The sequence below is a fragment of the Agelaius tricolor genome, unplaced genomic scaffold, assembly GCF_023055355.1.
Source record: "Agelaius tricolor isolate 1412-34295 unplaced genomic scaffold, bAgeTri1.0.p SCAF_9, whole genome shotgun sequence".
NCBI lineage: Eukaryota > Metazoa > Chordata > Aves > Passeriformes > Icteridae > Agelaius > Agelaius tricolor.
In genome coordinates this window covers 9,568,856-9,581,742 of record NW_027269269.1, presented here as the reverse complement: position 1 = coordinate 9,581,742, position 12,887 = coordinate 9,568,856, and the positions used below count along the sequence as shown (strand labels likewise).

The window sequence follows — 12,887 nt, the reverse complement described above, 5'->3', positions numbered from 1 at the left end:
GAACTCTGCTAACCCTCTGTCAGTTTTCTTTCATTGTTCTTTTCTCCTTCTTCCTTACATTAAATATGTTTCTATTCCTTTGCACATAGCTTGCTTCATGCAGCAAAAGTTATATTTGACCATTTTACCTTTAACTATACCATTTATAAAGAGAACAAAACTGTATCTGATAGAGATGATATTCATCTTCCAAATACTATTCCTCTCAATGTTGAAGTGTTCCACTTGTTACTAAGCTGACTTCAATCTTGAGACCAGTCTTTTATCATTTGTAATAACTTACTTGCTGCACCCTGTCTTTTTTCTTTTCAGAAAGGTGTCTGGTTTGTTTTTTTTCCTCAGCTATCTTAACATCTTTTAAATTATATCTACTGTTTTCACTCTTATCCTCATTCCATCGATCAAAATGATTCTCAAAATGTTCTATTAACTTTGCATTACATATTTTAAAATAAAAAATAGATTTTCTCTCTAAAATTGAAATTTATTTCCCTAGAAGCTTATCCTTTCATAATGTGAATGGATTTTGCATTTACTTGCTTGTCACATAACACTTCCCTTAGCTCTACAGATGTGTCCTAGCAATAGATGGCTTTTACAGGTAGGGCAGTGGGCTTGCTTTGTGTCAGAGGTGGTCTTCTGCACCTGGTAAGTGCAAAACCTTTGGAGTTTGGCATACTCTGACCCAAACAGCAATACTGTTTGGTATAATATCTCTATGTCTCTACAACCTCTATGTCTCTCACAGATTCCTCAGGTACAAATCTGAAAATACCAATTAATACAGGAGAAGTTACTGTACAGGAGAAGTGAACCTTATTAATAATTTGGCTCCTCGCTCTGTTGTGTACCAATTTTAAGATTATAGCATGAAGATTACAGAGTAAATATTTCAAGCCAAGGACCTGCAATTGACCTAAAAATAAAATTAAGTATAAAAAAAATTCACTGCTCCCTTTTACCTCCTCCCACGGAGAAATTAGAGGAGCCTCCTAGGTAGTAATACCTTTTAAGGTACTACTTTATCTGGGGAGATGAGGGTATTTTTTTCCTCCCCATCCTACCCAAACCCATCCTGCTCTTTCCATATTTGCTCATTTAGCCAGAATTCCTCTGCCCACTTTCTGGCAGACAAATCTTCCATGGAGTAATTTACTCTCCTCCATCCTCACAGGAATGATAACAATCAGAGCAGCACTTACTCAGTAAACATGAAAGTAAATGCACAATTCAGCAGGAGAGAATAACTTCTAAGGATGGTGTTGCTAGATCTTTTCAATTCCATTTTTGGGAAGGATTTCATCAAAAAGGAGGTAATGATTTATAGGATCAGTACAGTGAGTCAGTGCATTATTATATTCACTTTAGTACACTAGGTGCACGCTATCAGCCCAATTTTCCTAACATATTGACAGTCTGTCTTTAAGGCACCCCACAGTGCACAAAGCAAAGGAGTCCATGTAGGGCTAAAATCCACCCCCCAAAAATCACCCAGAAATACAGAATAGCTTTATGTTACCCATATTATCTTTTTTCTTAAGAGTTTCTTTCACTTGTGGGAAAACCCTTCATTTCAAAACCAATTCTGAAAGTTCATCATTTGTTCACTGCAGTGGAAAGCAAAGCCTGTAGTACTCCTTTAATCCACTAACAGCAAATAGATATTGCACAGAAATACTGTAATTTTGATAAAAGGATGAATTATCTTTTTTTTCAGTTTTTTATTTGTTTCTTAATGTAGAATTATTGTGAGACACAAGTAAAGGGTTGCCTTTGGTTCAATCTGAATGCAAAACAATCTGACTAGCCACTCTGCTTTCATGTCTCAATTTGTATTCTGGCTGCGGTCATCATAGCAGTGACAACCTCCTACACAGTCTTCACATTTCTGGCCTTTTGGCAACAGCACTATAAAAGAAGCAGCTATTTTCTTAACACTTGAATGTTTGGGCTTTAATCAACCAAAGTGACAGAATATTTACTAAATGTGGACAAGTTCACAGTGACCCACTTTCACTGTGGCCCTGCTTGCACTTTGTACTAAGGAGTAATGAAAGGCAAAGGAACTTGTCCAGTTTCACATTGTCGTCCTTGAAAGGCAGTGTTAACTGTTATGTCACGTGAGTTTTGTGCAAGGTTTGCTGCCCTCATTTGCATTTTCCAAAGCACATATTATTCCTGCCTTCAGTACAGGTTTGTCAGCTGTCCACCCGACCGTACTAAATATATGCCAGCTGCACTCTGATAAAGTAGAAGCAGCTCGAAAATTTTGTCAGAATTGTGGAAAAATATAGTGTGTTGTTCATACTTATTGTTTGGAATCTATAAGCTGAAGGTTATAAAATCTATTTGAGCCCAAGGCAATGTTTTCTTTTTTGTTCACTACTGGTAAGAAAGGAAAACAGAAAGAATTACTGACTGGAAGAAGAGATATTTTGGGTTTCTTTTCACTTTTCCAGAAAGACAAGGCTAATACCTAAGTATAAATGAAAAATCTCATGTCTTTTTTGCTGGAGTTCCTCTAAGGGATAGGAGTTTGGTTAATGCAATCAAAAGATCAACATGAAGAAAACAAATAAACAAAATCCAAAAATAACAAAAATATAAAAGATGAAAAAAATATATTGAGTGCCATTTTCAGAGAGGATTACTTGGCATAATAACCTGGTTTATTATATTATTTATTTCATAAAACCATATTATGGCATTTCAAGGAGAAATACTCCATATTTTGCTGCTTCTTAGTTGCACTTTATCTGTTTTTATAATGGAACAGATAATTTCATCTGTATGGTACTTGATTTTTTTTTGTTTGTTTTATTTAGTGAAGTATACCTGGAGGTAATTTAAAAAGAGCATATGGATATTTTAACCATAGCCTGGAAAAGCAAGACAGAAATTCTACTTAATTTACACTCTTACTTGATATGCTTAATTTGTAGCTTTATTTTTCTGTGGTCAGCAGAAAGAATATCCAGCCAGTAACTCTAATTTTACTGCATTTAGTGAAGATCACCTGCAATTAGATCCAATTAAGTTATGACAAAGACTGTATAACCTAGAAACCAACTTAGGGAAAAGAGTGGTATCATTTAAGATGCTTTTTAATTTAAAACTTCAAGGAAGTGGTCTGCAACTATCAGAGGTAGAAGAATTTTAGACAGATTTTTTTTTAAACCAAGATTTGCTTTTAACTATTGCTCAACCCATGAAAAGAGCAAAGCAGGTTGCTCCTCTCCAGCTCAAAGGGATGGGTCTCTGGAAATTAGGTATCAAAGTTTACTATTCTTTGGCTAAAAACAACAGGAGGTCCAGAAAAAATGTAAAACTTTGCAAACTAGAATGCATTAAACAGATTAAAATGCTTTCTTCTCTCCTTTTTCTTTCAGTTTTCAAATATGGGCTACTTTTTTATGATTTATGCTTCATGCTATTATCAATATTCAATGTTATCATTAATGAAAACCTGTTCTGTGTTATAGATCCCTTCTGAGAAGTTTAAACTAAGGTTACAGAAAATAAGATTTAAAAAGAACCAGCAAATGCAGAGAAGTGTAAATAAGAAAACCCTCTATTTTAAGATATATGTCTCTCACTTTTAAACATCAGAAGTATCTTCATTTCAGTTCAAATCAGTGTAAATCCCCACACCATCTACCTCAGTCAACAATTATTGGAATTTTTTTGCTTTATAGCTACTTCTTTTATTTCTTTTGGTCATCAACAGATAGATGCATGTGGTACCCCCTCCCCCCCAAAGAAAAAAGAAAAAGAGATCAAAGTTAATCCATTAACATTTCATTAACATGAGACATGATGTGTCCTGTGAATAAATGCAGCTACTTGTAATTTTGCTCCTGGCCTTCTAGAAAAAGGAGAAAAACTTCAGCTGCATTTCCACCCCTGCTACTGTTCACCTGTATAAGCTTAGTCATCCCACTTTTCCTTTCTGACCCTTTTCTTGTTGGATCCTCAGCAGACTGCAGTGTCTGGATGATAGGGTCTCCAGGACACATGTTCCCCCTCACTGCCTGTTCATACAGTGCTCAATATTGTGCAGTTCTCACCATCGTAGCACCAAATTTGTAAAGATGCATCACAAGTAAAAAGAAAGGAATCTGACTGCCCAAGAGATAATAAGCGTTGGAGATTGAATAATAGGATGCAAAAAAATGCTTATTGATTCCATTTTCTTTTGAAGAAAAGAAAACTGACTCTGAATAGGTGTTATTTCAGATATCAGTAGCTTTGGTCAAGTATTCATCAAGCAAAATACCTCAGTGAATCACACTTATTTCAGAACAAGTGGTGACTGCAGCTAGATTTGTGAACTGAGCTGTCACTGATCTAAGAATTAAAGCAACAGCATTTTAACATGAGATAATGCAGACATACACACAAAAGACAAACACTTGAATTTTACAGTTGAAAAAGTGGACTGTGAGCTGACACAAACCAATATACGCTCAATCAAAGTTAACAGAGACACTTTTGTCAAGTGAAGATAGGACCTCAAATGTATATTTTTGCAACCAGATCTTTTTTTTATGGCAGTCCTAATGCAATTATAAAAGGTCAGCATTGTGCTCATTGGTCTTATTTTCCTGTGACACCCTTGGGTTTTTTTGGTTCACCATTTCCTGGGAGACATTCTCAAGAGTTCTGTCTTGTCTCTGACCTTTTTTTCTCAGAAGAAATGTTATCTTGATACAATGTAAATAACTTATTAAGAAATAACCAGCTTCACACAAAAGGTCAAAATGTGCAAGAAAAGCAAGTAGGTCTCAGCATGAATAACAGTAAGCCAAGTATAGGTCTTTGAATGGCATTTTAGTGACATCTCCCGTTAGGCAAAATAGGGACCCATGAGAATTGCCTTACTTGTGTAGCTCAACTAGATACATTATCTTTAGTTACACCCTGGAAGTGCTTGGTCCCTTAGGACAAAGACTAGCCAAATTCTCAGCTCATCTTTATAACCTCTTTGAGATGATGATAAATTCAAAGATGCTAGAGAATAACCACCAAAGGTCATTTAGAGCTTCATTTTATGTCTGAAAATGAAGAGCATGAACATATTATCAAAACTTCATTTACCAGAAACCTGTTTATATCCAAGAACTAAAACTGAATCCATTTCCTTCTTTTTCTTCTGTTTTTATTTTTCAAATGATTGAAATATTTCCATCATTCTTCTGTCATTGCCTATTCATTGGACTGATAAGAAATCCCCTGGATCTCAGTTGCACCAGGCCAGGAAGAGAATATTGCTCACAACACTTAACTGATGCAGTCAGAGTTTTCCAGGGTGAACGCAGATATTCTGGTGACCTACCAGAGGATGAGTTCTCCTTCAATGGTGTCCTTCAATGATGAATTCTCCTGGACAAAGTTCACCCTCTCCTCTTCTGTCTTATAGTAACCTGCTCTTGTGCCAGTACACAGCTATTCCATGTGCTCCAGGTCACACCACAATATTCCATGTCTTGCCATTTTGGAGAAGAGAGCACTGAATGGCTTGAGGTCAAGCTGCAAATCCCATATGCTTAAAGGGGTCTGATGATCAGAAAAAAACATAAATGGCAGAAATACCTTCCACAGGGTAATAAGCACAAGCATCAGGCAGCATGAGCTTGCCAGGTGCCTATATTAATCCTTCGTTTGGTTGCTTGTTGGCAGGTTGGTTACTGGAAGGACATGCAGCAGGAAGAAGCAGCAGAAAAGGTCAAAACAGAGGGAAATGAGTCATCCATCCTCCTGACAGGATTAGAAGGAAACACATTATATCACCTAACAGTGAGGGCTTACAATGCTGCAGGGTATGGACCACCTAGCACTGCTGTGCATGCAGCAACCAAAAAATCCCGTAAGTAATCTCAGTACCTTTGCTAAAAGGAAGAAATCAGGGAGCAACCTCTGTTCACTTAGGTTCTTATTTATTAAGAGTGTATAATAATCAGGAATCATGTATAGCTTTGATTCATGGCTTTGCTTTGATGTTTAGAAATTAATTCATATGACTTTGCCTTCATAACAAAGGTTAATTTCCTAGAAAACAAGGCATTTTGTACAAAGGGGGAGAAAAGAGTTCAAGTCCATAAGCTTTGTGGAATTTATGGGGTGGGTGGAATAAATACACTATAATCTACCAAATTACACTACTGATGAAAAAAAATCTTAAATGTTCCATCTAGAGTGGGAAGGCTGGTAACATTACCAGTTTTAAATAGAATGAAAAATTAAAATACTTTTGTTTTTAAAGAAACTACCTATAAAAATACATATATGTACATGTTATTTTTTTTTCTCAGCTCCCAGCCAAGCACCAGGCAATATTATGTGGATACAGGATGGCTCACATGTGTCTCTTGGGTGGGAGCCAGTCAGACCTCTAGCTAATGAATCTGATGTAATGGGATACAAGGTTAGTGTTTCCCTTTCCTGGCTCACCTTTCTCTCGTCCAAGCAATTGCTCCTCTTCTTTGTTGTCTTTTTTCCCTTTCTTGTTTCTCTGTGCAAATGAAGCATTCTCTACAGACTGTCTCCAAACAGCTTTCACTGTGAGAAGCAATAAATAAAATTAAAATCAGAGAAATGTCCCAACATATTTTTGTGTTGTGATTTTCAAATGCCAAACTCTATCTGACTCCCCTCTATCTCAGGGGGTCAGTCCATCCTCTCTGAGTCAGCAGTGGCTATTAATAATATCACACTGCATTGAAATTCCTAATACTTCTTCATTTCAACTGTGTTTACAGTAGGATTTAGAAAAATGCAGAATAATGAGATATCTTCAATTTACATTAAAATTAATATTTTTTTAGCAGAAACACAAGTAATTCAGTTTTTTTGTGATCATGTTAGTGATGCTTAACAGCAGTGATGGTAATATCTGGAATTTAAAGTTTTGAAGTTTTAAAGAATAAAATCCAGATTAACACTTAAATAACAAGTCATAAAATCAGACTTCACTGCAATACCTTAAATAAAAGTAGAATGATTTAAGTGTTTTTGAAGAAGTGTGGAGTCTGGGTTTTTTTGGAGCCCATATCAAATCATTTCTATAGACAACATTCTCATATCTCCTCTGATACATCAGGCAATATCACCGAGAAAGTGTAAAATGGTTCAAATAAACCAGAAACTGTCCTAACCTTTATCAAAATAGTTGATATTCTGAAATAGTAGAGTTGACTTCTTTGGTTTTTCACACCTCTCTGACCTTTTCAATTTTCTCTGAGAACAGAAACGCTTATGCAGAAATACCAAAAAGACAGCTACGTGCTGACTTGCTTTCCTCCCACATGCCATAAATTTGTATAGAGTTTCACAGGAAATGCAGGGACATATCTGAGCTGTTGTCAGTTGATTTAGCCAGCTAAGGTAAACACAGTAAATACATTATTCAGGCTATTTTCCTTATATTGGAAGTTGGGTTCTTGAGCCAAAAATGTGAATATCAACAGGAACATTGGGATAAGAATTTGAATCAAATGGAACTCAAAATAAACTTTGAAATTTTGGGGATAAAGTTGTACAACACCTATATGCTAAAGAGGGCAAGTCCTCTGTCTTTGCTCTAGGTCACAATCTATGTCCTTTCACATTCATGAATCTCTATAATATTTTGCTATTACTGTTTTGAAGCCACTGCAGAAAGGGAAGAGTAAAAGCAAAGTCTGTTCAATTGCCATGTCAAGAAATCCCCAATGAAAGCATGAAACAGTTAGCACTGCAATGACTGTGTAATCTACACAAAATGTCTGGTACAGAGCTTGAATGACCACTGTGACCACTCTCTACTTTATCCACCACAGGTGTTATTTCGGCAAGAGGGCCAGAGCAATAGCCAAGTTATAGAAACACAAAAAACCTCTGCAGTGGTACTTCTTCCTGATGTTGGGGTCTACATCATTGAGGTCTGTGCTGTCAGTGAAGGAGGGGATGGGACTGCAAGTCCCCAGATCAGAGTTCCATCTTTTTCAGGTAAGGTTACACTTTTATTTGAAAGTGTGGTGATTATAGCAATGCTCATTAACTCTGCTATTCTCTACCAGAAAAACAATGTTCTCACAATTCTTTAGCTATTAAATCAAACCATTGATCTGAGTCTTTAGTTCTTTAGAAACAAAGGTATCTAGTGACACATGGGATGTTTAAGATCTTCTGAGGCAACCATGTGAGGTTGATGAACAAAGAGATGATTTATAGGAAATCTCTCCCATTTGAGGATAACACCTAAAACCCTACCTGAGCTGTAGATGTTTATATGTGCACTAGTGTCTCAAAGAGCAATAAAGTCAGCTGGGATGCAATTCACAGAGACCAGCAGTGGAGCCCTGACAGCAATTCAGGTCTGAATTTTAGTATTAAGACATGAGCACCTAAGGACATTTGCAATGTCCTAAGGCATGCCAAACACAGCTGGCAGATCTGTTGTGGGACTTAGGGGATACACACACCATTCTGTGGGTCTTAGGGGATACACACACCATTCTGTACCATTCTATACCACCAGAGGTGGAACACAGCTAAAGTGGCATAGATTTAGGTACCTGACACCTCTGTATGTACCTCCTTGAGAATAAGCTGAATTTCTCTGTAAGTTCCAGTCACTCCCTTGCATAATTATTACTATTTAATTATTAACTTAGAGCAGTATTAAAATGTTTTCATTAGGTAAATTTTGATGTCTAGCTGCTCTCTCCTCAGTTACTGTGAGGTGTTGAAAGAATGTAAAGTATCAATATCACAAAGGTAAGTAAGGCATGGGAGGATAAGTGACTAGAACAACAAAGAAATAACATAATCTTTGCCTGAGCACAACAAGGCATTTTAATTATAACCTTCTGATAACACTTTAAAATTTTATTAAATATTGCTCTTTGGTCCTTCAGGAACACTAACCAAAAGTATGACCCTGAAAGTTCAGTCTAGAACTACAATTTCAGCTCTAGTCTGGTCACAAACTGCAGTGCTATATCAGAATGCAGAAGACACTAGTCCCTACCTCATGGAATATTCCTTTCATATATCATAATTCTAGGCCACAAAGTCCTCCATCTAATTAGACTATGCATATCATATTTGTTTCATTTAGGACAATTGTTGTCCAAAGAAATCCAGTCTGGTTCCTTTCCCATCTTGTTGCCACTACTACCCCAGAGCACATTTCTCCTTAGCATGGCCATATAAGACTGTGATGTGATCAAAAATGAACACTGCACCAATGTGCCAAAGACCACTTTTTCCTCTGGACAAGGCTAGGGAAGAAGGGCTAGCTTTCATTCCTTGTTCTGGGACAAAAATTTGTGACTCAGGGCAGCCTAATGCTTTTTTGAAGATTAAGACACAAAACCATATATCCTTTTGGAACTTCCTATTAATTTGCAGACTGAATATGAGGATTCAGAATGCGAGTTGCTGTAGGTATCATCACAAAATCCCATCTGTGTATGGAGCCCATTTTGCATCTGCAGTTCTCACACGGTAATCCATTGCCCAAAAATTAGTCTTGCTGAGGGTAAAGAATATAAATTTGGGCAAAATCTAATATCTAAATGTACTGAGAACCATTTGCATCATTTGTTCGTTAATTATTTTGCTTTTCATTTCAGGAGGGAAAGTAACAAGTGCTCAGTCCACCCTACATGTGTTGTCTACTTCCTCATCCTCTATAACACTGCTTTTGGCACTGATGGTACCTTCAACCTCATGGTGAAGGCTGCAGACTTTGTTGTTGTTGTTATTTGTTTGCTTTAACTTGATGACACCAAGGGATGGAGTTTTATGTCCGTGGAGAAACCGAAAACCCAAGCTAATGCTTAAAGACCCATCAAAATGCCTGTGGTGCACTTAGAGAAGTGTCGGAGACACAGTCAATAATTCATCAGGTTTTTATCTCTTTTATTTGAAAAAGTCCTCTGGGGAGGACACCCTTCTTGGCCCAAAAATATGCAGATTGTACGTAATAAACTTTTGTAAGCAAAGGTAATTTCTGTCACATGTATTTTCCTTTTTTAATATGTTCAAATTTGGTCAACCCAGTCATGTATTATTACAGGGTGGTGTCTAGTACAGTACACCTGTATGGTTTGGAGAAAATATATCCTTTTTAAATATAGAAAAAAGTTTGATACAGCTGGTATCCTACTGACCAGGAAGAAAAACAGAGTTTATATGCAAAGACCTCTGGAAAAGTAAAGAACTTGTTCTGAAAATATATACTATGTATTCATTTAGCAAAAAGAATTGTCAATGAAATACTAGACAGCTTACCCCAGAACATAGCAAAATGGAGCAGAAAATCCATTTATTTTATTACCAGGTAAATGAAAAATTATTAAACACAAGCTTAGGAGGAAACCAGTCATTTTTTATCAAATACCACAAGCTTTTATGTCCAATTGAATTTTCAGTAGAAAATAAGAAATCAATTCCTACTGCATATGACTATGAAAATTCCACTGGGCATTTAAACATTATATACATTAAGCTACTAAGAGGACAAATAAAGCAATGCAAGGAGATAAACCAACTTTTCTCAATCGCTTCTCAGTTGTAACTTTCTTTTTCCTCTGAGTCCAATTTTTGATAGCATTCTATGCTTTTCAGAATGGCATTATCCAAGTATCTAAAGACTGCAGTAGGATATATTTGGGAGAATTTTGTTTCTGAGAAAAAAATACTTGGAAAAGTGTTCCAGAGCACCCTTCCAATTATTTATCTAATTGGCTCTATTTCTATAGCTCATGGGAGATTATTCTTCTAGGTACTGCGTGAAATCAGTTCTAATCCCCATTTTTTGCTGTATCAGACAATTTTTTACTCAATAGACAATTTGGACAATTTTTCTACATTGGAAGGCTTTCCCACCTACTGGAACCTGAGGAAAAATGACTCCCAGGGAAGATGGTGCGCATGTTTGTACAATCATGGTGGGCACAGTGTTATGAAGGGCAGCATTTTGCTAACACATCTGAGGACCGTGCCTAGGAAAAATATTGCACTGCCTGAGAAGAATCAAGCCAAAAATGCTTAACATGAAAGTCCTAACAGCATGTTCTTCTAGTTGTCTATACCTCTAAAAGTTTTGATGAAAACCTATTTTAGCTGAATTGGGTTCCCAATTCAAAATGCTATTATTTTGCCAGTACTAGCAAAATAACTTTTGGCATTCAGATAATACACTGCAACTGTGCTCCTTCTCAGTTGCTTCAAAACAGTAACCAAGAAAGCACAACAGAGACAAGAAGGTAAAAACTGACGATGACTAAATATTTTTCCTTTTGAATATTTTATCAGTAAAATTTTTCAGAGGAGGTTCAACTTAAATCTTTGCTACCCACTAATATTTTAAATAATTTTCTAAAAAAAATGGTTTTCAAAATCATTTAAGTCACCATGTTGCTCAGAAAATGAAGGCAGAATAGCTAGCTAAGAATTGACTGCAGAAAGATATATCTCTGTTTCTGGAAAAGCCTTTGAAATCAAAGACATGAAGGTGTAAAGTACATTGCTGATGGAGCAAACTCATAGAGAATAACTACCTGCTGTCCCTTGTAAAACAGCAGCACTGCTACTGTGCAGAGAGCCTACATCTGCAATCCATCATCTGCCAAAACGTTAAAATAAATAAGAATAAAGTGATGAACAAAAAAGTCAAATGGCTATTTTATAAATTAGTTATGCATAATTTCCTCTATTTTTTTATACAGTTGCTTGCCAATGCAGTTCATTTCAGAGTATTCAAAAAGGCTACATTCACTGCTGGTGGCATTTGGTTAAACTTTCTGATAACAAAAAATGGATATGCTTTATAGGAAGAAAAAAAGTCTGATAAGGAGACAGCTCCATCTAGACACGTCTCCCTCCCTAGTATGAAGATACAAATAGAAATATTGAACATACCATCAGGTAATGTAGTTGTATTGCAGGGACAAAAGGAGGTATGTTTTATATTCAACATGAACAGAATATGTATTTTGCATCTTAAATATATTAATAAACATGTTTTAAATGTTTAAGTACCTATGTATTACCTATTTGTTACTTTGTAGAAGATGTTTCCTTATCATGACATTTTTAGTTGCGAGAGAAAGCTTTTTCCTTTTTCATGTAAAAGATTGTAATAGTGCAGTCTGGCGTCACTGAGGAGACTGTATTTTTGTATAATGTCACAGGATCTGTTCAGAAAAATTAATTATTAGAAAGAAACCTTGTTACACAGACCAAAAGAAAGTTGCTGTCATGGCCCATATCAAAATGTTAGATATATTGTATACAATCTGTATATATGCTATATATAATGGTATATACAATGTGGAAGACACAGTAATATAATAGTTTCTGTGTACTGTTCTTGTAACATTAGATCTTTTTAATAAATTATTCTCTTTTTATTGACTTTTATCTTATCTCCTGTCATCTCCTCAGTTATATTAGTACAGTTCAAGGTGACAAAATTATTTGGTTTGCAGCTGCAAGAACCTTTAAATTACATTATTTTCAAGAAAAAGTGATGAATCTGAAATGGTGAATGTGGAAAAGGTGGCCCTTAAAATCAAATATTTTTTGACATCATTTCAATTTCATCTAAATCTCGGATTTCCTAGGTAAATATTTTTTTTTTACAGCTAAATATCTGAAAGGTAAAGAAGGCCTGAATTCTCAAAATGAAACTACACCTAATGAAAATTGCAATGTAAATCTGCAATTTAGCATCAGAGATAAAGGTTCTCTGCCTTAAAAAAATCATGAACAGAAGAGAGATGTATATTAGCTTTTAGGGGAATCTAATCTTTCCTGGGAAGGTGGTGAGACTCTGACACATGTTTCCCACAGAAGCTGTGGATGCCCCACCCCTGAAAGTGTTCAAGGCCAGGTTG

The 12,887-nt window shown here is 36.0% G+C and overlaps 1 protein-coding gene across 6 annotated transcripts in view; it reads left to right on the top strand.

The window, feature by feature from the left end:
* Positions 1-12,411, top strand: part of CNTN5 (contactin 5) — a 609,082-nt gene extending 596,671 nt beyond the window's left edge. For all 6 annotated transcript variants that reach the window (XM_071434213.1, XM_071434212.1, XM_071434206.1 and 3 more), the window contains 4 exons: positions 5,680-5,866; positions 6,312-6,424; positions 7,818-7,986; positions 9,618-12,411. In XM_071434213.1, coding sequence (XP_071290314.1) covers positions 5,680-5,866; positions 6,312-6,424; positions 7,818-7,986; positions 9,618-9,721 — 573 coding nt within the window. In that variant the 3' untranslated portion in view covers positions 9,722-12,411. The remainder of the gene's footprint in view (positions 1-5,679; positions 5,867-6,311; positions 6,425-7,817; positions 7,987-9,617) is intronic.
* The last annotated feature ends 476 nt before the right edge of the window (positions 12,412-12,887 follow it).